The sequence below is a fragment of the Natator depressus genome, chromosome 1, assembly GCF_965152275.1.
Source record: "Natator depressus isolate rNatDep1 chromosome 1, rNatDep2.hap1, whole genome shotgun sequence".
Lineage (NCBI taxonomy): Eukaryota > Metazoa > Chordata > Testudines > Cheloniidae > Natator > Natator depressus.
The window spans coordinates 262,760,327-262,783,471 of record NC_134234.1 but is presented as its reverse complement, the minus strand read 5'-3'; the positions used below and the strand labels follow the sequence as shown (position 1 = coordinate 262,783,471).

General features: G+C 41.8%; 1 protein-coding gene across 1 annotated transcript; it reads right to left on the bottom strand.

Annotated features, from left to right (window-relative positions):
• Window positions 1–1,471: 1,471 nt before the first annotated feature.
• DEPDC4 (DEP domain containing 4) lies at window positions 1,472–23,107 on the bottom strand. The gene is made up of 9 exons (XM_074941825.1): window positions 22,987–23,107; window positions 20,331–20,751; window positions 19,167–19,312; window positions 17,253–17,433; window positions 14,698–14,924; window positions 9,753–9,895; window positions 9,424–9,549; window positions 6,137–6,215; window positions 1,472–3,920 (listed from the first exon to the last, which is right to left on the bottom strand). Exons 1-9 carry the CDS (start codon window positions 23,063–23,065, stop codon window positions 3,745–3,747), a joined length of 1,578 nt encoding a protein of 525 aa, XP_074797926.1. The 5' UTR covers window positions 23,066–23,107; the 3' UTR covers window positions 1,472–3,744.
• Window positions 23,108–23,145: the final 38 nt, after the last annotated feature.

Here is a 23,145-nt window from a genome sequence, read left to right as displayed (position 1 = left end):
GTAGTTTGTGGATATCTGGTATGATCTGCATTTGTAAGCGGATAATGTCAGGAGTGGCAGAAATGAGTTTTAGGTGAGACTTCTAAAAAATTAGGAAATGTAAAAATACTGTTTCCATAGCAATAGGTACTCGGCCCTCTTGCCAGCAGCAGAACGTTGTCCATCACGAAGGCTAAGTTTTTGTCATGGATCTTTTTTGTAAAAGTCATGGACAGGTCATGGGAAATAAACAAAAATTTATGGCAGCCTGTGACCTGTCCTTGACTAAAAAAATATCCCTGACAAAAGTGATAGGTGGGTTCAGCGGTGCAGTGCATGGGAGCTCTGGAGTCCCCCTGCCCCTGGGCTGGGCTGCTGTGGGGATCCCCTTGTCTGGGCAGATGGTAGCTGCAGGGTCCCCCAACTGCTGGCTCTGGCTGCAGCTGGGCAGCTCTGGGGAGTCCCTGCTGCCCACTGGGAAGATGCAAGGGGTCTGCCTGCTGCTGGGCAGCTGCACCGGGTCCAGCTGGGCAGCTGCACAGGGTCCCCCAGCTGCCTGCTGTGGGCCATGGCTGGGCAGCTGCATGGGGTCCCCCCCCCCAGGTTTGGGGCTGGGAACTGTGAGGGCGGGGCTGGTTAGGAGTTCCAGCTCCAGGGCAGAAAATGTCACAGAGGTCAGTGGAAGTCACGGATTCTGAGACATAATTGTAGCCTTTTCCATCAGTATTGAGAGAAGCTGTTCTTATAAGTTCTCATTCTTTCCCCAGCACCACCACAAAACTGCAAACAAGTGAAAAGTCCTAGGATAATTTAATTAACATATTTGGTAGCTGCCATGGCGGGAGTACGTTCTCACTAAAAAGATGCAAAGGCAGTATTCCTTAACTAGGTAGTTCTGCCACAAATATTGGTAAAGATAGTTGATAAGCACTTTTAAAAGTCTAATATAGTTCCCTTGAATGCTGGTGTATGGTTGAAATTATAGCAATTACTGATGGTGAAAAACTGGAAGTGTACTAACTTATTTTTTGCCTGGCTCCCTTCCCCCAATTGAACCCATCTTCCTACTTCATTTAGAAGAAAGCCTCACAGTTAACACTGGGAGACTGCTTTTTCCTCCCCCGTAGAGGACATGGCTCAAATGTTGTAGGACCCTGCTAAGTGCCTAATTGGGTAAGGGCCTGATTTTCACAGGCTAAACACCAAAACTGCACTATAAAAGAATAAATAGGAGTTGTAGGAGCTCAACACCTCTGAAAAATGAGGCTCCACTAATATTCTCACTGGCCAAGATGTTACATAAGATTAGTTCACCCCACTGCTCGGTAGGAACAGTAAGTTCCTACAAAGGTAAAGCAGACCTTAATTTTGAAATTAAGTGTCAAAGCAAAGCCACTGCAATAGTTTAAGGAAAGATTTATTCCATGGAGTTATTGTTTTACTGAATTAGTAAACTATAGACCCTTCAGATGTATAGTAGTAATCTTGCTCATTAATTGTAAGTGATTTAAGTAAATGGCAACTTAAATGATCCGACCCCTTTTTAAAGTAGCTTAATGTGCTTTTGGAACTTGCAGTGTCCTGGAAAGTGTACTTGAGCAGCTCTGGCAACTCTTCCTAGATTTTTTTAGCAGTAGAAAGTGTAATGCCCTGTGTAGTATGTCAACCCCTTAAATAAGTGGGATGTGCCACTTCCTCTTCCAAATGTGTAGACGCTACTTGTTGGTTTGGATTTGAGTCAGCTGACAATGTAAGCTTTTTCCAAAATCATGACTTTGTTTTGTAATTGACACTCCTTAAAATTTGTCATTTACAGAGGTTTATTTGTACTTGTATTAAGTAAGTACATCATTAAAACTTGTTTGATGTGAAATTTAAGTCATAATACAAAATACTGATCTTTTCCCAATCCTCTTATACAATTCTTTTTAACAGCGATACATTGACACTTAATTTTTAAATTCCTAATACAAGATCATTCCAGTAGATCTACCGATTTAAGGATAATTTTTTTTAAAAAGTGCACATACGCAATCTACTCAAGTTCCAAAACTTTCCTCAAAAACAGCTGTGCTGCAGCCCAAGATGTTAGGTTGTCTCTTTCTAAATTTTAGACATTCTTATAAATGTATATTTCAAAGCTGGTGTCTAAATCCTATTTTTTCCAAAAATTAATGTTTCATAGCATTATAGTAGAAGGTAGAGAGAAGATAAAGAACTGAAGCTATACCTCACACGCTCTCCCTCCTCCCCATAGACTTCTGAGGTCATCATAGATAAAGTAATCTACTCCTCAACTTTTACTCAACATTCTGCAAGTTTTTAAATCAGAATTTTACAAAGCACAAGCTGTGCATAAAAGGTATAACTCAGGCTATGTTTGAAGCAGCAAATACCAAGGACTCAGCTGCCATAGCCAAAACTAAAATAACTGAAGAAAGTTACTTCAGATTTTTCATCAGTTTAACAGGAATCTAACACTAAGGGTGTGTAAGACATTTCCACAGGTAAGAGTTATTGCCTCATACTAAAGTGTTTAACTGGTACATATACACTTTAAATATATCAGTTAAGGCAATTATTTAAGTCTTAATAGGACAATATAATTTAAGAATTACTCAAAGAACCATTATGGTAACACACTATACACAGCTATAATCCGGAATCAAACATTTCTGTATCAGACATTTACTACACAAACCTGCCCATCCCTGTCTCTATGGTGTAGAACAGAGCCCTGCAGTGGGACTGGGATCCCATAGGTTCTGCTGCCATAATAACTGTCGTGGGTGAGACTGGGTGGGTAAAAAAAAACAAAAATCCACATAACTGTGGTAATTTGCAAGAAAACACTAAAACTTTTAATACTTAAATTTAAGTGAGGGATAGAAAGATTTGATGTCTATTATACCAGGAGTTAAAGTATTTTTTACATGGTTTAAGCAAGATGTGTTATTCTTTTGGTGGTAAAATTGTGGCTGAATTCCATACTTTTTTATGTAATATATTTGACAGGTTTTTTCCCCTGTAGAATAGAGGAATCTGTCTCTCTTGTGGGTTCTAAGGTGGGAGTGGGATAAAAATGCAAGAAACAGTGGGGGAGTGGGTGGGAGTGGGATTTAAAAAAAAAAAAAAGTACCGTGCAGGGCTCTAGTGTACACCAACATAAGTCCGTTTTCTGCAGCACACACTTACAGTTATATTTGTGCCCTATAGATCCCTGAGGCTTGTCCATGTGGCAAGCTAGGATGTGAACATACAGCACACTAGATTGCTGCATATTAATTTTCCATGTGGATGCTGCTATCGTGCATTAAAAGTTCCATAGTGCACTTTGACATACTCCCCAACTAATGCACTGTATGCACACCAACTCTGTGTAGATAAGTCCTAGAACTAGATTAAATTTATGAACTACAGACATACTAAATTTTAAATACTTAGAAATTTAGTAACTCAAACTTAAGTCAGAGTAAAAGTGCTTTAAATGCAGAATTTCAGTCAATTAACTCAGACAGTTTTCACAATAGAAACGTCACCAGACTTTAAACTTAGAGCAGCAATAGAGGCCCAGCATGCTTACCTACTGTAGAAAAACAATATCTAATATTGGGGTTGTTCAAAAAAATACAACCCTTCAACAATTAATGCTTATGAAAAGGAGTCCTTTTCATAAGCATTATGTCAGCATTCTAAAAACGATAGTTGACGAGGCTCATTTAAACAGTCCATTACAGTTCAAAACCGCATTCAGTTTCAAAATCACTACAACAGTGCTACAGAATGATGCTTTTGGAATTCTTTAAATAGCTTCTTTTTCTGCTTCAGAGAAATGGTGGGATTACTGTCCATCTCTTGAATCAACTCTTGAAGATGGTGCCTTGTTTGTTGCTTTTGGTCTTCAAATTCTTCAGGAGTCAAACGCTGACAAAAGGTGAAGCCTTAATAGGAAAAAAGGTTTGAATTATTTTACAGACATTCCACTTTTATATATTTAATAGCAGAATCATATAAATGTAAGGCTGGAAGGGAGCTCAAGAGATCATCTAGTCCAACCCCTGATGCTGTGGCAGGATTAAGTAAACCAACAGGTGTTTGTCTAACCAGTTCTTAAAAACTTCCAGTGATAGGGATTTCAAAACATCCCTGTATGTTCCAGTGCTTAATCATCATTATAGTTAGAAAGTATTTCTTAATATCAAACCTGAATCTCCCTTGCTGCAAACTGAGCTGATTACTGCTTGTTCTGCCCTTGGTGGATGTGACGAAATTGATCAGCAACCTCTTTGTAACAACCATTTGTGTATTTGAAGACCTATGCCTCCCCCGACAGTATTTTCTGCTCTAGATTAAACGTGCCCAGTTTTTTCATCCATTCCTTATATTTTCTCTTATTTTTGTTGCTCTCCTCTGGATTCTTTCCGATTTGTTCACATCTTTCTTAAAGTGTGCTACTGGACACAGTACTCCGCCCGAGGCCTCACCAGTGCCAAGCAGAGCTGAACAATTACCTTCTGTGTCTTACATATGATCCTCCTGTTAATACATCCCCGAATGACAGTTGCTTTTTTTGCAGCAGCACCACACTGCTGACTTATATTAAATCTGTGACCCACTATAACCCCTAGATCCTTTTCTGCAGCACTGGCGGAGGAATCCTAGCTGGGACAGGTGCAGCCCCTGGGCGGTTTTGAGGCTCTTGAGGGTGGGGCCATAAGAGACCAGGAGGGGATTGGGCGCACTGCCGTGTTGGGGGGGTTGCGCCACATAGGGCCAGGGTTCTGATCCTGGATACGGCGTAGTGAAGTTGTGTCTGCGCAGTGTGGCTCTGCGGGTGCTGGAAAAGGGTGGAATTGTCAGTTGGGGGCTGGGCAGCGCTGGGCGGGCAGAGCAGGGCAAATCCCAGGCCCCGCTCCCTGGCTGGAGCAGGGCAAGCCCCCAACCCCTGGCAGGAACTCAAGGGATGGATAAAAATGTCTGATGTGCTGGAAGCAGCTCGCGGGCCATAGTTTGCCCACCCCAGAATAGGATAAGGCCAGTGCTCATCTACTTTAAGATACTGGTTATAATCCATGGGCTGAAGTAGAGTCTGGATCTGCAGGGCGGATACTCAGAAGCCTAAGACCCACAGAAAAGGAGAGTTCCTTTTGTTCTCCCTACACAAAGTCCATTTAATTACAGCTTCATACAGGGTAAGAGGATTTGGTTAATAGTGTTAGTACAATCTAATAGTTTTATTAAATGTCTAACAAATGTATAGAACAAGCTAGGGCCATGTACAGTGTTATCCAGTTCCCATAATTTGTTTCTCTTTGGTGCTTTAGTATTTAATACCTACAATGCCTGAATTTTCAATACAAAAAAAGTAAGTAAAGAATAGTCAAAAGCAGCAGCTGAATAACCAGATGACAGAAATAGCAAAGTGGTTAAAGAACAATTCTGGAGGAGGACATTTTTAGAAGCAGGGCTAGAAGCAAAGTAATTAGCTGGAAAAAAAAAAAATCTATTCCCTGACAAATATTAAATTAAAATATTTTTTATACGTACTCTAGCCTAAGTTATGCTTAGGAATTTAAGGATTCCTGCTCATCAAGAAATTGAAGGACAATATTCTTGCAAGCAAAAAAGAATCGACTGGTTTATGCATGAGACATCTACAGGTGCAGCAAAACCCCCAAAACCTTTGAATGCTAGGATAATTTGTGCATGCCTCATGGTAGAAGCATAATAGGAACACAGTCAAATGAAATCTTCAGAGAAACCAAATTACAGGCAAGCAATTTTCCCTTTTAATAATATACTAAGTAGAAAAGTGAACCAAACATTCTACCAAAATAATAGTTTATATGTCTTTAGCCAAATCTTATTTTACACTATTTTCTTCTGAATTTAACTTTGTGAAGGAAATTACATAATCAATTACAGGATTGAAGAGAAGTTAGAATATGGCCTCGGTCTCCATTTAATGCTATGCTTTGTTTTAGGTGGGTAATAATTAAATGAGTTAATGAATTCAACCACTTAAAGCCCTACTGTCAGTATAACAGAGAGGATGAGGAAATCAGGAAAAGCATTTCACCATAAGTTGATATGTAGTGCATTAAACTTATTTGCATGCAACTATTCATATAAAAATGCACAATATCAGACTTTCTACCTGAACTGGCATCAGGATCTTGTCCTTCCAGCAAACTTGTAAGTTTCTTGCCAATTAGTTCCAACAGAATTAAAGGGGTCTGCACAAGAACAGAATTTTCAGATGTTTAGTTGGTGTTTATACAGTTCATTATAAAACCATACTTACACAATAGGCAAAACCCCTTAAAGATGGAGTTAAAGTTGAGTATGTAAATGGGCACTCCTGGTACATATGTTTTAAAAACCCAGAGTAAATTGTTAGGGTTTTTTTTAAATTCAAGAAGTAGTAATGTACAATAGAACCTCAGAGTTATGAACACCAGAGTTACGAACGGACCAGTCAACCCCACACACTTCATTTGGAACCGGAAGTACACAATCAGGCAGCAGAGACAAAAAAAGCAAACGTACAGCAGTCGTTCTCAACCAGGGCCCCCCAAGGGGCCATGGGCAGGTTTCAGGGGGTCATTCAAGCAGGGCCAGCGTTAGACACCCTGGGGCCCAGGGCAGAAAGCCATAGCCCCACCACATGGGGCTGAACATTGGGCCCTGAGTCCTGCCACTCGGGGCTGACACCAAAGCCTGAGCTTCGCAGGGGCCCCTGTGGCATTGGGTCCCAGGCAATTGCCCTGTTTGCTACCCCCTAACGCTGGCCCTGGCTTTATATGCAGAAAATCAGTTATTGTGGCACAGATGGGCTGTGGAATTTTTATAGCATGTTGGGGGGCCTTGGAAAGAAAAAGGTTGAGGAACCACTGCTATACAGCATAGTATTGTGTTCCCTAAAAAAATAAAGGGACAGTGTTAAAGATTTGACAAGGTAAGGACACTGTGCTTGTTTCATTTAAATTAACATGGTTAAAAGCAGTATTTGTCTTCTGCATAGAAAAGTTTCAAAGCTGTATTTAGTCAATGTTCAGCTGTAAACTTTTGAAAGAACAACCATAACGTTTTGTTCAAAGTTACAAACAACCTCCATTCCCGAGGTGGTTCGTAACTCTGAGGTTCTACTGTACTTTTAAACAAAGTTAAAGGTCATGAAAATTAGTGACAGAAGGACCAGCGTAGTTTTGTTTTAAATGAAACCTTAGGCTCAGATCCTGCAAACATTTATATGCTTAACCTCACTGGTTTCAAGGGGTCTACTCCTTATAATAAAGTTGTGCATAAGCTTTCGTGAGCTACAGCTCACTTCATCGGATGCATACTGTGGAAAATACAGATGATGTTATTATACACACAAACCATGAAAAAATGGGTGTTTTTCTCTCCCCCCACTCCACTCTCCTGCTGGTAATAGCTTATCTAAAGTGATCACTCTCCTTACAATGTGTATGATAATCAAGGTGGGCACCTTTACTGATTGTAAAACTGCACGATTCTTTTAAGGAAATCTGTTCTTAAAGTTCATCTGCTCAGTCTTATCTACAACTTAAGTTAGTGAAACTAAAAATCTTTATTTATTAAAAAAAGGATTTAAATGTTGGGCGACAGGTATCCTTAAAGATAGTAAAATGGATGGGAACTGCCATGTCAGACCAACCCCACCTGCTAGTGTCACACTTCCATTCTGGTCATGTGTAGAAGGCTTCAGTAGGTAAGAAATGCAGAAATGTCTAAACAAGCTAATCCCCTCCCCCCACACAGGCCAAGATGATAAATTAAAGGTGAAGTTTCTAAGCCAAACCATTCTGGAGGTATGACAAACCAAATAAATTACAGGAAAGTATCCCAGAACTGAAACATATTTTATCTTCCAAGCAGCTTTTTAAAAGTTTCTCCCAGAGCATCCAGAAATATTCTATCCTGGGCTAAGATCCTGCAAGTGAAATTTCAAGCAAGTTGGTCCTTTCTGGCCAAAGCTTGAGAAGTGTGGTTTCTAACTCAAGCTTATCATGGAAAAGTAGTAGTACCTCTCTCTGTACATAACCTTACACTAAAAAGTTCATTTTTTAGAAAAATAGACTAATTCAGTTTGGCAACATTTCAAGATAGCATTGTGTCAGCTGTTTAAGGCCTCAATACTTCAATGAATTGTATGGGGGCAGGCCCATTTGACTTTAAAAGGGCTCTGTGTGGGTGCAGAGGTCCATCTTTGTGCAGCTCTTTGCAGCACTGGAGTCAAAGTTCCTATAATTGCAGCGTTCTAGAAAAGCAAGGGATGTGCCAAAGTAAGTGATTCTATATGTATGGGGGAAGAAAAGAGGGTTTGGGAGATTAAGTACTGATCATCATCCCCATGCATTTCCCTTCAAGGGGAATAGATTCCTTGCTTAACTCACAAGGTTTGAAAGTTCTAGTAAGCATCTCAAACCTCTGATGTTTATTTAATTCTTTACCTGAGAAACAGACATCTCACACAGACTGTCTTTCCCTATTTCTAGTACTTGATAATTTCAACTGAACCAGAAATAGTGCAATAGCAGCTTTTCCTATGCTATTTTAATGCTTCCATTTCTGACCCCAGCTGATATGAAATAAAAAGGGACATGTGAACATTGTGTTCCTCAGACAGTGGGTTGGTTCAACATGAGGATTCCCCCCCCCCACCCAATATACACTATCTAGAGAATATTTACCACTTGATTTTCACCATTTTCAGGCAGCTGAGATAGAGTTTGCACTACCAGACATTTTCCTAGTTGTCTTTTTAATTAGTTTTGCAACTGGAAAAATAACTAAAACAAATACTATAGTTTTCATATGCGTTGGCTAAAATCTGAAAAAAATTAAATAGCTAGAAAAAGTACATCTTTTCATACGCAAGGTATAGTTGAATGTAATTGAAAAAGCTATGTAAGTATTTCTGCTTATTCACAATGGATTTATCATTGACAAATGGGAAAAAAATGATTTACCTACTGGGTTTATATTAACTGCCAAAAGTAAGTAAGATTTTAAACTACTAAGTTAATTCCTGGGGCTGAAAGACACTGTCAGTATGTGCTCAGCCTCTGCAAAATTTCACCTTTGAAGGACTCCCTCTAGATAGCACTCAAAGTACATTAGCTGGTTTCTGCAGGGAGTTGTTTCCAACACTGCTTTGCTAGAGAGAGAAGTGCTACAATGAGCCTGCGAATTTGAGAGTGGGGACAATGGAAGTAGAGAGGCCGATGATTTTAAAAGATTTCCCCTGTAGTCCGGAAAAACTGAACTAGCCTGGAACACTTTCTGGTCCTACAAGACACTGTAGCTTTTACAGGTTGCCATGACAGATACAAAAAAGCACATTCATATAAAGCTGCTTTTTGACAATTAACAACTAAAAATCACAAGGTCAAAGTTTGTCAGATGAGAAGGAAATACCTTGAAGAGTTCAGTATGATTCTTCATCAGTAACTGGATTAGCAGTTCAGTCTGTGTTTTTGACAATCCTTTATTTTGTAAAATGGCCTTGGTAAAAATCTTGATGACCACTGATCTATTATCAAACTATAAAACAGAAGAATAATGACCTGGATTAGATTTGCTTGCAGTTATTCTAGGTGTTAGTTATAAATAGGTGACAAAATCTACACTGTGAAAAAAATATTTAAGTTAGTTTTAAAAGCGTCAGGTTGAAATGTAGTAATGGGTCAGTTTTGTTACTATGGGGGAGTGATAATTTCTACATTACGTTTGAATGCAATACTTACTTGTTTTTGTAACGTGTAGCCCTCAGGTTCTGATGCAACAACCATAAACATCAGTAGCCTACGCAGTTCTTCTCGGATGTTCGGCACTAGTAATCTTAAGTAAAGCTGCGATGCCTCCAGGGCTTGTGCTATTTTTCCATTCTCTGCAATGTTAGTGAAATATTGTATGTAGTGCAGTCTACTGCTTTGAACAGAATCAAGAAAATGTATTTAAATAGGAGTCAATTTCTGATTCTAGGCTTAAAACCATGTAGCCTTTGTCTTAGAGCTAGACAAGTAATATATTTTTAAAATAACATCCCCTGGATATTATGAAGCCTTAAATGTACTAGATACAGAACCTCCATTTCACCTTTTTCATACAGTTTGTGTTTCCCTACCTTTGACTGAATCCTTAACCGCTCCTTTATATGATGTGATGCAACATGACCAGCGTGCCTCACTGTTGCACCATTCCCATTGCTGATGAGCTTTTTAAACCACCAAGCTACACCCATTTTGTGGTAAAGGGACATCACAGGAATCAAACTCTTATATAGCATTCTTCATCTGTAGATCTCAAAGCATTTGCAAAAGTAAGTATCTTTATCCCCATTTAACAGAGGGGGAAACCGGCAGAGAGAGATTAAAGTCACAGCAGGTCAGCGGCAGAGCCACCAAGGTCTTTGATTCCCAGTCCTCTGCTCTAGTCACTGGTCCAGATAATTATGTCTAGCAAATACAAACTATAATTGAAAGGAGACTGGTCCATAAACCAATTATTTTGAGGGAGAGCTAGGGGAGAGCTTTTCTTGACCTGCTGCTCACAAACTGGGAAGAATTAGTAGGGGAAGCAAAAGTGGATGGGAATCTGGGAGGCAGTGACCATGAGTTGGTCGAGTTCAGGATCCTGACACACGGAAGAAAGGTAAGCAGCAGAATACGGACCCTGGACTTCAGGAAAGCAGACTTCAACTCCCTCAGGGAACTGATGGGTAGGATCCCCTGGGGGAATAACATGAGGGGGAAAGGAGTCCAGGAGAGCTGGCTGTATTTCAAAGAATCCCTATTGAGGTTACAGGGACAAACCATCCCGATGTGTCGAATGAATAGTAAATATGGCAGGCGACCAGCTTGGCTTAACAGTGAAATCCTTGCGGATCTTAAACATAAAAAAGAAGCTTACAAGAAGTGGAAGATTGGACAAATGACCAGGGAAGAGTATAAAAATGTTGCTCGGGCATGTAGGAATGAAATCAGGAGCGCCAAATCGCACCTGGAGCTGCGGCTAGCAAGAGATGTTAAGAGTTACAAGAAGGGTTTCTTCAGGTATGTTGGCAACAAGAAGAAAGCCAAGGAAAGTGTGGGCCCCTTACTGAATGAGGGAGGCAACCTAGTGACAGAGGATGTGGAAAAAGCTAATGTACTCAATGCTTTTTTTGCCTCTGTCTTCACAAACAAGGTCAGCTCCCAGACTGCTGCGCTGGGCAACACAGCATGGGGAGTAGGTGGCCAGCCCTCTGTGGAGAAAGAAGTGGTTAGGGACTATTTAGAAAAGCTGGACGTGCACAAGTCCATGGGGCCGGATGTGTTGCATCTGAGAGTGCTAAAGGAGTTGGCGGCTGTGATTGCAGAGCCATTGGCCATTATCTTTAAAAACTCATGGCGATCGGGGGAAGTCCCGGACGACTGGAAAAAGGCTAATGTAGTGCCCATATTTAAAAAAGGGAAGGAGGAGGATCCTGGGAACTACAGGCCAGTCAGCCTCACTTCAGTCCCCGGAAAAATCATGGAGCAGGTCCTCAAGGAATCAATCCTGAAGCACTTACACGAGAGGAAAGTGATCAGGAACAGTCAGCATGGATTCACTAAGGGAAGGTCATGCCTGACTAATCTAATCGCCTTCTATGATGAGATTACTGGTTCTGTGGATGAAGGGAAAGCAGTGGATGTATTGTTTCTTGACTTTAGCAAAGCTTTTTACACAGTCTCCCACAGTATTCTTGTTAGCAAGTTAAAGAAGTATGGGCTGGATGAATGCACTATAAGGTGGGTAGAAAGTTGGCTAGATTGTCGGGCTCAATGGGTAGTGATCAATGGCTTCAAGTGGAGTGCCCCAAGTGTCGGTCCTGGGGCCGGTTTTGTTCAATATCTTCATAAATGATCTGGAGGATGGTGTGGATTGCACTCTCAGCAAATTTGCGGATGATACTAAACTAGGAGGAGTGGTAGATACGGTGGCAGGTAGGGATAGGATACAGAGGGACCTAGACAAATTGGAGGATTGGGCCAAAAGAAATCTGATGAGGTTCAACAAGAACAAGTGCAGGGTCCTGCACTTAGGACGGAAGAATCCAATGCACCGCTACAGACTAGGGACCGAATGGCGAGGCAGCAGTTCTGCGGAAAAGGACCTAGGGGTGACAGTGGATGAGAAGCTGGATATGAGTCAACAGTGTGCCCTTGTTGCCAAGAAGGCCAATGGCATTTTGGGATGTATAAGTAGGGGCACTGCCAGCAGATCAAGGGACGTGATCGTTCCCCTCTATTTGACATTGGTGAGGCCTCATCTGGAGTACTGTGTCCAGTTTTGGGCCCCACACTACAAGAAGGATGTGGAAAAATTGGAGAGAGTCCAGCGGAGGGCAACAAAAATGATTAGGGGTCTGGAACACATGACTTATGAGGAGAGGCTGAGGGAAATGGGATTGTTTAGTCTGCGGAAGAGAAGAATGAGGGGGGATTTGATAGCTGCTTTCAACTACCTGAGAGGTGGTTCCAAAGAGGATGGTTCTAGATTGTTCTCAGTGATAGAAGATGACAGGACAAGGAGTAATGGTCTCAAGTTGCAGTGGGGGAGGTTTAGATTGGATATTAGGAAAAACTTTTTCACTAGGAGGGTGGTGAAACACTGGAATGCGTTACCTAGGGAGGTGGTGGAATCTCCTTCCTTAGAAGTTTTTAAGGTCAGGCTTGACAAAGCCCTGGCTGGGATGATTTAATTGGGGATTGGTCCTGCTTTGAGCAGGGGGTTGGACTAGATGACCTCCTGAGGTCCCTTCCAACCCTGATATTCTATGATTCTATGATTTTCTTTGAAAGAATAAAAGCAACTAGAATTGATGTGTAAGCGCATTGAGACTTGGAAAAGGAGGAAGTATAAATGAGGGCTGAAAGCCAAAAGAAGAGAGTGAGCAAATATAGAAAAGACAAGAGCATCAGAAGACCAAGGTGAAGGAAAATATGGAGAAGTTGACAGATGAGAACTGATAAATGACAGTTTCCAGCTGCCTCAGAGGTTTAATCACAGATCAGGAAGAGTTTTAAAATTTTTTTAAAAGCTTTATTGGGATGCTTTAAGGAGAATGTGTGTTAAAAGCAGTAAGGGACAAGTGCTGTTAAAGTCTATGGTCTTAAAGACTATGATGCACTTGACTCCGTGCACCTGCATGCACACTCTAACCATGGTGCCTTGTTTATTTTAGGGGTAACAGTGGTAGTGGTGGGGAGGGGGTTTGATTTATGTTTTTGTTATAGTTTCATTTTAAAAAAAGATTATTTCAGCCTTCCGTAAACAGTGCAAAAATAATTTTTGAAATCAAGCTTGCTGTGAGTTCATGGAGATACTAGTTTCAGCATCTGTAGTGCACACACAGCAAAAGTAGGTTGTCTTCAATTGGCTGCAACAGTGATTGTGTGAGCGTGTAACAATCCTTCCCCCGCCCCAGGCCAAATTTGCCATCTGGAATAGCCAACAACTAAATTAGGCCAGGTCCTGCAGTCCTATTGAAGAAAGAGATCAATGGCACCTTTATCTGAGTAAGGGTTATAGCACAGGGCCCTTTGTTAGAAAGCATCGCCCAGCAGAATAAAGATTAATATACAGGCAACCCTAGGCAACTCTAAAGCCTGCACTTTGCAACTAGTGGTAAAATAAGTATAACCTCCTCCTAATGTATGTATGAGCTGTGCTTCTTGTGCAGACTGATGGGCAGCAGGAGACAATCAAACCTAAAGAACTGTGGAATGCATAATATATTTAGAAGTGAACCTCTGTTTAATTATTATGTTAGGACCACCACCTGTCCAAAATGAAGTTGAAACTAAGCTGGGCCTACATTAGAAACTGTTCCCCAGGCAGATTTTAACTGACTAAAGTTTGGGAAGTGACACAGGACTGGCACAAATTAGCGTGGCATGTTCACAGAACATACTGTTTAGCTTAAGAGGAGATTTTAAATAAAGGGGGAATAATGAGGGAGCTACAGCATGGAAAGCATAGAGTTCTTTCAGTGATTTATGTCACCAGCCTTTTCCTCACCTCCCTTTATGTGAAAGTATGGTAGGGTATAGTTCCTTTTTAACTAAACTAATGATTTCAAATTAGTAATCAGAAGTTGGGAATTTACTATAGTCTTACCACAGATTTCTTTTTATGCTCCCTTTATTTATTTTAATTAAAAAGGGTCTCTTTGCCAAGTGTCAGCCTAGGGAGGAACATGCTCAATGTCTTCAGTATCATCACGGAGCTCATATGGCACTAAGCTCTGTAAAGCATCTCTGAAAACAGAGCATTAAGGTAACATTCCATACATTCTGCAAGTCCTAAGGGGTACAAAAAAAGACATACTCACGATAGAGTTTCATTTAAATCCAAGTTTAAGGTAACCCTTGCTATTATTTTGTTTTGGGAAGATTTAGTTGTTTGCCATAAAGGTTGCAGAGTCAGGAAGAACTTATCATACCCTGAATTGAATCTTAGAATTAAGAGAACTTTTCTGGTCCCTTACCTTGTTAGTTTATTTGCTATTAATAGAAATGTGTGTCCATAAGCTATGAATCCCTCTTTTGGTTGACAGAGAAACTGTATCATAAAGTGATTCTACTCATAAGATGTCTGTATTAGTATTAAGTTAATAAAACAGTTTTAATTTCCTTAATGCGTAAATAAAGATTATGCACTTACCTATAAGTTCAACAATTCCTGAATGAATATCAAGATCATGATTGTTGAAAAGGGGGTCCCTCACTTGATTATAATATTTTGCTATCACATCAAAAAGTGTCTTCTTGTGCATATTCAAGTGACTTGGTTCATTCCTGATTTGAAATAACTGCTGCCCAACCATCACTATTAGCTGGTCTGGAAAATACTCCAAGCATTCAATTGCTGCACAAAGCCATTTGTCAAGCCTGGGGAGAGAAAGTTAGTTTTAGTACTTACATTTAATGCTAGACAAAACTTTATTTAAGCTATAATTCAGAAAGAATTAACCAGACACGTACAACTACATGCATATTTGAACAGCATCATACAACTTATTTAATAAGCAATTAAAGAATGTAGTGGGATGCTGTAGCTATAAGTCCACTGAACTACTGCTGCAATTAACAACCAACTTTTGCCTCCCTAGACTACAACAATATGGCTGAAGTTTGCCTTCCCTCAGACAAAGGAAGCCACAATGGTGCAGTCTGTCACAAACATTTCAGAAATGCAAGTTGTGACAGTGCAGTCCTGCCTTGTCTGTTTCAGCCGTCACAAGGGAAAAAAGGTTATCCAGCTACATAACCAAACTCAGGGACTGAAACTTAAAAGGAGCAAAGAAACTAGACATTCAATTTAAAAACAAAAATGAACACTTAAAACCGTGACAAATGAAAGGAAGCCAACAACTAACTAGGAAAGAACAAGAAATAAGCACTAAAGATTGCCACTGCAGGCAAAGGCATCATACACAGATGGTTCCAACACCATCAACTGCCTGGGGCAAGAGGAGAGATAAGGTGGGCGAGGTAATCTCGCTTATTGGACCAGCTTCTGTTGGTGAGACAAGCTTTCGAGCTTACATAGAGCTCTTCTGCAGCCCAGACCTGAAAAGCTCTATGTAAGCTCAAAATAGTCAGTCTCTCTCTCACCAACAGAAGTTGGTCCAATAAGCGAGATTACCTCACCCACCTTGTCTCTCTGGTACCCTGGTTCTAACACAGCTACAACGCTGCATGTGGTAAGAAGGGTAGCAACTCTCTTCTTGTAATATAAATGTCCCCTTGTGGGACCTAACGCTCCAATAGGAAATATTTTTCTAGATCAGCGATTCTCAAACTGTGGGTTGGGACCCTAAAGTGGGTCACGACCCCATTTTAATGGGGTCACCAGGGCTGGCTTAGACTTTCTGGGGCCCAGCGCTGAAGCCGAAGCCCAGGGCCAAGCTAAAGCCAAAGCCCCACTGCCTGAGCCAAAGCCAACTGCCTGGGGCTGAAGCCCTTGGGGTCAGGCTTCAGTCCCCCTCCTGGGATCATGTAGTAATTTTTGTTATTAGAAGGGGGTCACGGTGCAATGAAGTTTGAGAACCCCTGTTCTAGATGGTTCATGGCCAAGTGTGGGTATATCCCACGTGGCAGCATAAGCAAAGGGAATACCAATAATTGTTTTTCCAAGCATAAGTAACCTCACTGTAGGCTGCCAGAAAGCATGCAACCCAGAGAGAGACACAGAATTGAAAAGGCACAGCTGAGATCCTGATTTCAGTCCATTCTCTCTAATATTCTGAGACACCACTTCAAAGCAGTATGAATCTGGAAAATAGCCTTGGTTAGTGGGTTCAGGGATACCGATACTGGAACTGTAATCAACTGTTTGAATATACCATGAGTTCTCAAATGGAACTGTTGCTGAAAGAGAAAAATAGCTCAGCTTAATTTGATTTTAAAACTGGATCTATGCTACAGTTTTAATGGGTTTTAGATGGTTGAAGACACATATTTTTACAAAATTGACTTCAAGACCAGAGGTGTTTCTTGGAATCAATTCAGGCCACCTTCAACCACCTAAAACTAATTGGAACAGCTAAACCAGTTAGAAACTAGCAGCAACTGGAGCTTCGCTGGTTACCTAACTCTCAATGCATTTTGCTTTGATTCTCAAACATTTTCCACATGAACAAACAAAGACTATTGTAATGCAGATGCTTTTTGGGGGATAAACAGACTGACCAAAATTTATCAAAAAGGAACCAAAATTTGATGACTTCTCCTGAAGTGAAACCACACTAACTTTTCAAAACATGGCTCAGGATAAGTGCTAGCATAATGGCAGACTAATTCCTCTTATGAGTTGACCTCAGGCCACCCACATGCAAGAGGCTGGGCCTCAGTACATCATTCCAGGCTACAAAATGAAACTTTTATTCAGCTGTACTGCCATGTGGTAAAACATGACATCAACCCAGATGTGATCAACAGGAATAGTTTAGAAATACTGGAAGGTTTGGAAAGGCAAACAGACTGGCACCAAATTGCCACATCTCTCTTTCTTTCTTTCTGTGGCACAATGACCCTTTTGTCACAGCAGGGGCTTTCCCTTGCTATCTGTAACAATGGCTGCTCCATTTGCTTTACACACTTACTGCACCTCCACTTCAAACCACCAAGAAAAGGACTGTATAAACCCCTTTGGGATACCTCAGTTATGAAAGCCCTAAAATAAGTTCTTATAAAATATATATTTTTATAACTAACTCGGGCAAATTTAGGTTGCATGTAACCTCTCTGTCAAGGAAAGTATTTGAGATAATCAGATCTTCTTCTTTGCCAAGATGATCATTTTTCCTCTTGTTTGGAGACTCCAAAATATTTTCCAGGACTGGAAGATCAATTAACTGCAGTAGCCGTAACAGAGTCTGTTGTTTCCAGACATCATCTATAACCGGGAGTACAAATAGGAAGATGGAAAAAATAAACCAGAAGTCAAGGTTACTGGGAACAAGAGTCGGTACACATAGCATGTATGTAAATATATAAAAAAAGAATTTTTGCTTGATTTGAAATAAAATCAGCCCAGCTTACAATATATTCATTAGATGTAAATTATGTTATTTTATTTTTTAGGGGGAAAATGTCTTAAGAAAACTGGGAAAAAGCTTTTAAATATTTTTGTGTCTAAGTTATTACTTTTTATAACTATCTGCTCTAACATTTAATATACACAGTAACAAAATACATGAGAATAAATACATTAAAAAAAGGAAAGAGCCTTGTAACCAAAAAGACTCAACCAGTTGTGTTTTTAAGAGGGCAATGTAAGCTTGCATATCATTTATCCATCTGAAAATTTGGTATGGGCTATTTTATATGAGTCCTTAAGGTGCTTAGAGAGAATATTTTTTAGTTTTTTCGATTTGATTTCTGTGTGCATTTAGCACTACTCTGCATAGAATCAGTTTCACTGTTTTGTTGATAGTTGCACTGTAGTCTTGTATGCTTTTGAGAGGAGTTCACATGAATGTTCTTCCCCAGGCTCTGCAAGAACTGCTAGTGTGTGACATTAGCAGTGTGACTTGGGCTCCTCGACTCCTGCACAAAGAAGCCTGGGATATGTGCATGGAGGCAACATTTGGTAGGGCAGAAGGGACTAGGAGAGAGAGTCTCCCCTCAATCACAAGACTTCTGGATGGGGCTGGGAGCTAGGAAAGCCTCTTTCACAGCCAGACTACACAACAGGATTCAGGAGTACACGGTCCCTCAGCTGGGCCAGGGAGAAGGAAGTGACAGCCCCCACCTTATCCCTTGCTCCCAAGACTGGAGACAGTAGGAATAGCAGCCAGAGGAAATTCCCCAACAAAACCCTCTCTCTGGATTTAGGCTGGGAAATAGTGAGGATTATCCTCCTTCACCTACACAGGAGCAGGACCAAGAAAATAGCAGCATCCTCTGTCCGTAACCCTCTCCTCAGAGGCACGAACAACCTGGGGTCAAGAGGGACATAGCAGTCCAGGCAGGAGATAAGAATCACTGAGTCTGGCGGGTGATGAATGAATGGTTTTAAATGAATAGTTGAGTTGTCCCCACCCCACCTTTCACAAATGTCTAGTGGGTGTTATCGTAATTTGTTATTTCCTAATATAGAAGAACTTTGATGGGCCTTTGTCATATGGATTTTAAATGCTTCTGTTTTCAAGCAAACAAAAACTGTGTTTAAAGCTTTTGTAATTTATTAAACTAGGGCCCAATCCTGAAATTCTTATGGAAGTAATCTAAATTACATAAATAGCTACACTGATTTATTGTACTAACTGTGTGAGTAAGGGCTCGAGGATCAAGCTCTGAATTCTGTGCAAGTCATTTTTAAAAATCTTGGTTTCAGTGCAAGAGTCACTTTCTGCAACATCCTGGGCACTACTTAAAAGATTTTTTTCAACGACAAAAGTAGCAAGATACACAAAATTCAAATAATAATGCAAGGAAACGATATTTCAGCAAGATGTGCCAGTACTCTTTCTAAGAGGCTGGAAAAGGGTATATTTCTAATTTTCAAAACATCTATTATTCGTTGCTTGTTTCAATAAATAAATTATAGTTTAATGTTTACGAATATCTTGTGGTAATATTAAATAGCACAAAATATATTCTATTTATAAAATAAAATATAATCACCTTTTTTTGAAAGTAGACAGACTGGTTCATTAACTATGTTCTTTAAAGGTAAAGATGGATGTACATTTATAGTTTGTAGAAGTTCCTCTATTCTTTTATCAGCAACTTCTAGTGCTAAGGGATTTGAAATTGTTTCACATTTTGCTCTGTTACGAAAAAAGCATTGATAAGTTGGAATTATTATTTGTATTATCATAGCACTTAGGTGCTCATTGTATTAGGCACAGTACAAACACAGAACACAGATTCTAAGCTTTTTGGGACAGGGATTATCTAAGTATAAGACAAGAGACAACAAATGGATACAGACAGATGGAGGAGAACAAGAAAAAGCCAAGGGTGCTCTGCCTGGATTAGAACAGGCTAGAAAACCAGAATTCCATTTTGTGAAAAATTTTGACATTTGTTTCTGTTTCTGATGCAGACTGAAACCAAGACCTTTCCAAGTTTTTTTTTTTTTTAAACAATAAGAGCAAGGCACGGACGTGCAGACATAGCACTCCCCACGCACCCTCAGAATAGCCAACAGCCCAGAAGAAAAGACTGAAGTAGGCAGCTGGCAGGACGGGAGCTTGAAATGACTAGTATCACCAGTAAAATCCTCAGTGGTATCATTGTGAATTAAGTGTGGCGTTTCCCCAAAGCGTCAAAGGACTGGTCACAGCACGTTTCACAGGTCTCAAAGGTCTATCTAAGGGTAGCTGTAGAGAAGAGTGTTAATATCTTATGAGGAAACAAAAAAGCATCAGAGAACGTTTGGCACTAACAATTGGTGTATTCACATTCAAGGATCTCTTTGGAAGACAAAGCACTAAAAACATAATTAAAAATAAAAATTGGAATGAGTATTTACATTTTTAGGTCCCTAAAAATCACAGCTCCCCTAAGCTGGGTCTGAACAAGTGGGTCTTTCAAGTCCTAATGTAAATATTTTAGTCACCTAGTATTTTCACAAGATAACGATCAAGAAATGTTTTTTATTCTTCCATAATTAATACCTTGCCTTTGAATTGGGTCTCAGATTTTTTCAAAGCATGGATGACAGCTAAACAGAGTGTCTCATGGAGCACCTCTTCCCATTCATGATTGTGTAAGATGGCATTATTGTTTTTATTGGGCCCACATTTTAGAGACTCTTTAAACGTGTACATCTGCATTACTAACCGTGAAAGTTTTTTCGCCTTAAGTTCAAGTATTTCCTCAGGGGACAAATTCTCAATATATTCTTTCCGTTTCAATAAAAGAGGAGAAATATGGCTGTCCAGAAATCTATAAAGACTATTACTTGTGTCTTCAAACTCTAGCTCTCTCTCATTCTTGAATAGTTTTGGTCCAACTGGTTCAAAAACCTTGTGATCCATCAGAGCCTGGCACAGACGGACTCCCTTCAGTCGAGAAAGATCATTACTACTTAAGTACATACTGTGCATAAGATAGCCCAGCACCACATCAACAGCATTGGAGCCAGTAAAGCAGTTTCTGAATGTTTTTAGATGTTGTCGTCTTCTTTTTATTTCCACCTGGCTTTGAAGAGCATGAATAATGCCATTCCATAACCGAGTTGCTTGAAAAGGACCACTGCTTCCTGCAAAAATATTTAAACATTCATGTTACTAAAACATTATTTAAGTTTACATACTGCAAACACTTACTGTAACATTTAAGTGTATTATTTTTAAATTTTCCTTTTGAAAGTGAGTTGGCTACATTCTCCAGAAGTGAAATTTAACTTTTCAAAGCACAGCCAGAGATAAGTGGTAGCAAAATAGCAAACTAATTCCTGCATTGATTTGACACTAAATCATATGCAGGCAAGCTTATGCCAGGAAAGGAAAACAACAACATGCTAAATAAAAAAAATCCGTTACATTGAGATTTTTTTGGTTAAAATGAAAAGAATCTGTTGGAATTATTATTATAGATAAAAGTAAGACCGTGCACCATCAGATACTAGTTTAACCATAAATTCCTTTATTAAACCCAAAAATCCAAGGGGAGTTATATAATTGCTCTAAATCTCTAAAAGCCTAAATCATAAGCAACTACTACATTCAAATAGCAACAAACGTTCATAAGTATTTGATCAAGATAAGAAAGAACTAAATCCATGGGTGCTTAGACACATGTTGGTTGGCTCCAACTTGGTTAGGCATATACTGTATTAGCAATGAACTCTTTTCAAGACCTTCTGACAACTGCTAGCAGAGCCACCTTATATAGCCTACAAAAATATTTTTCTTCTTTTTAAACTATTTTAACCCTTTATATCCTACAGTATCCAGGGGTTCTGGAACAATTTTTATAGTGGGGGTGCTGAGAGCCATTTAACCAAACTGTAAACCCTGTATGTGACGGAAACTACTTCAAGCCAGGGGGTGCAACAGCACCCCTAGATCCCGCACCTACTATGACAGTATCAAAATACCAGTCTAGGTACTGACATTGCAAAAGCAGGCAGCTGCACCCAGCGTTACAAAGGGAGCTCAGAAAGGGGTACGTTATTTCCCCCAGGATAGGGGTGCTGAAGGCGGAAACCACATATTTGGTTGTTATTACCACTTCAAGCCGGGGGCTGCTGCCGCACATCCAGCATCCCTAGTTCCAGTACCCTTGCCCCAGGAGGGCAGTTCCGAAGACGCTGCCTTCACCTCCCTCCTCCCCCACCTCGCTGCTGTGAGTCTCTCCTTATTCCAGTAAGATCAAAAGGCCTGACCAAGACTAGGACTCTCATAATCTCCCCACACCCTTTCCTGAGCAGGGCTCAGATGCCCCCATGTGCACACCCACAGGGGCAGCCCTCCACCCTGGGCAGGCTCAGCTGTCCGGGCTCTCACAGGCTGGGCCAGGTATACGGTGACCAGGTGTCTGGTTTTCGACCAGTATGCCTGGTCAAAAGGGAACCCTGGCAGCTCGGGTCAGCACAGCCGACAAGGCAGTTAAAGTCCAGTCAGCGGTGCTGCGGTACCAAGGCAGGCTAGTCCCTAGTTATCCAGGCTGGCACTGCACTGCGCCTTGGAAGTGGCCAGCAGGTCCAGCTCCTACACAGGAGGGCCACGGAGCTCCATGCGCTGCCCCCGCCCCCAGCTTTGGCTCCGCACTCCCATTGACCAGTTCCCGGCCAATGGGATCTGGGGGCGGGGGCGCAGGGGATGCAGGCAAAAGCAGCAGGTGGAGTCTTCCTGGTCTCCCACCTAGAACCCAGACTTGTGTGCACAGTGAGGTGCCAGGACAGGCAGGCAGCCCGCCTTGGCCCCCCCCACTGACCGGAGCCACCCGAGGTAAGCCCACGTCACAGCCCTGAGCCCCCCCCAACCCCTTCCGCCCCACTCTAGAGCCAGCACCCCCAGCCAGAGCCCGCACACCCTCCCACACCCCAACTCCCTGTCCCAGACCAGAGCCCCCTCTCGCACCCTGAACCCCCTAATTTCTGGCCTGCCCCAGAGCCCAACCCCCAATTGGAGCCCTCAACCCCCTCCCTGCCCCGCCCCCCAACCGCCTGCCCCAGCCCAGTGAAAGGGATTGAGGGTGGGGGCATGCAGTGAGCGGAGGGGGGCGGGGCCTCGAGGAAGGGGCGGGGCGAGGGTGTTCGGACTGGAACGTCGGCAACCCTAGTCGGGGCCCCCGGGGCTGAGCGACAACAGCAAAACCCAGCCGGGTTGAAGCCGCCCGCTGCGGGGCGCGGGCCACACGGACCGGCCCTTTCGCAGGGGCAGCCCCGGCCCGGGACGCCCAACGTCCTCCCCAGGGCCCTCGGGCACTGGTGGGGCCCTCAGGCGGCGGCGGCGGGAAGCCGACCAGCCCCAGGCCGGGGCGCCCTCACCTGCGCCCCGCCGCCGCCGCGCGCTCAGCTCGCTCTGGCTGTTGAGTCTCCTGAACCGCGGAGTCAAATGCGCCGCCATAGCCAGCCACCTTCCGGTCCCGCCTCCCGCGCCGTGACTTCCGGTCCCGCCCTGGCTCCGTGCCGGAAGTGAGGGAGCGC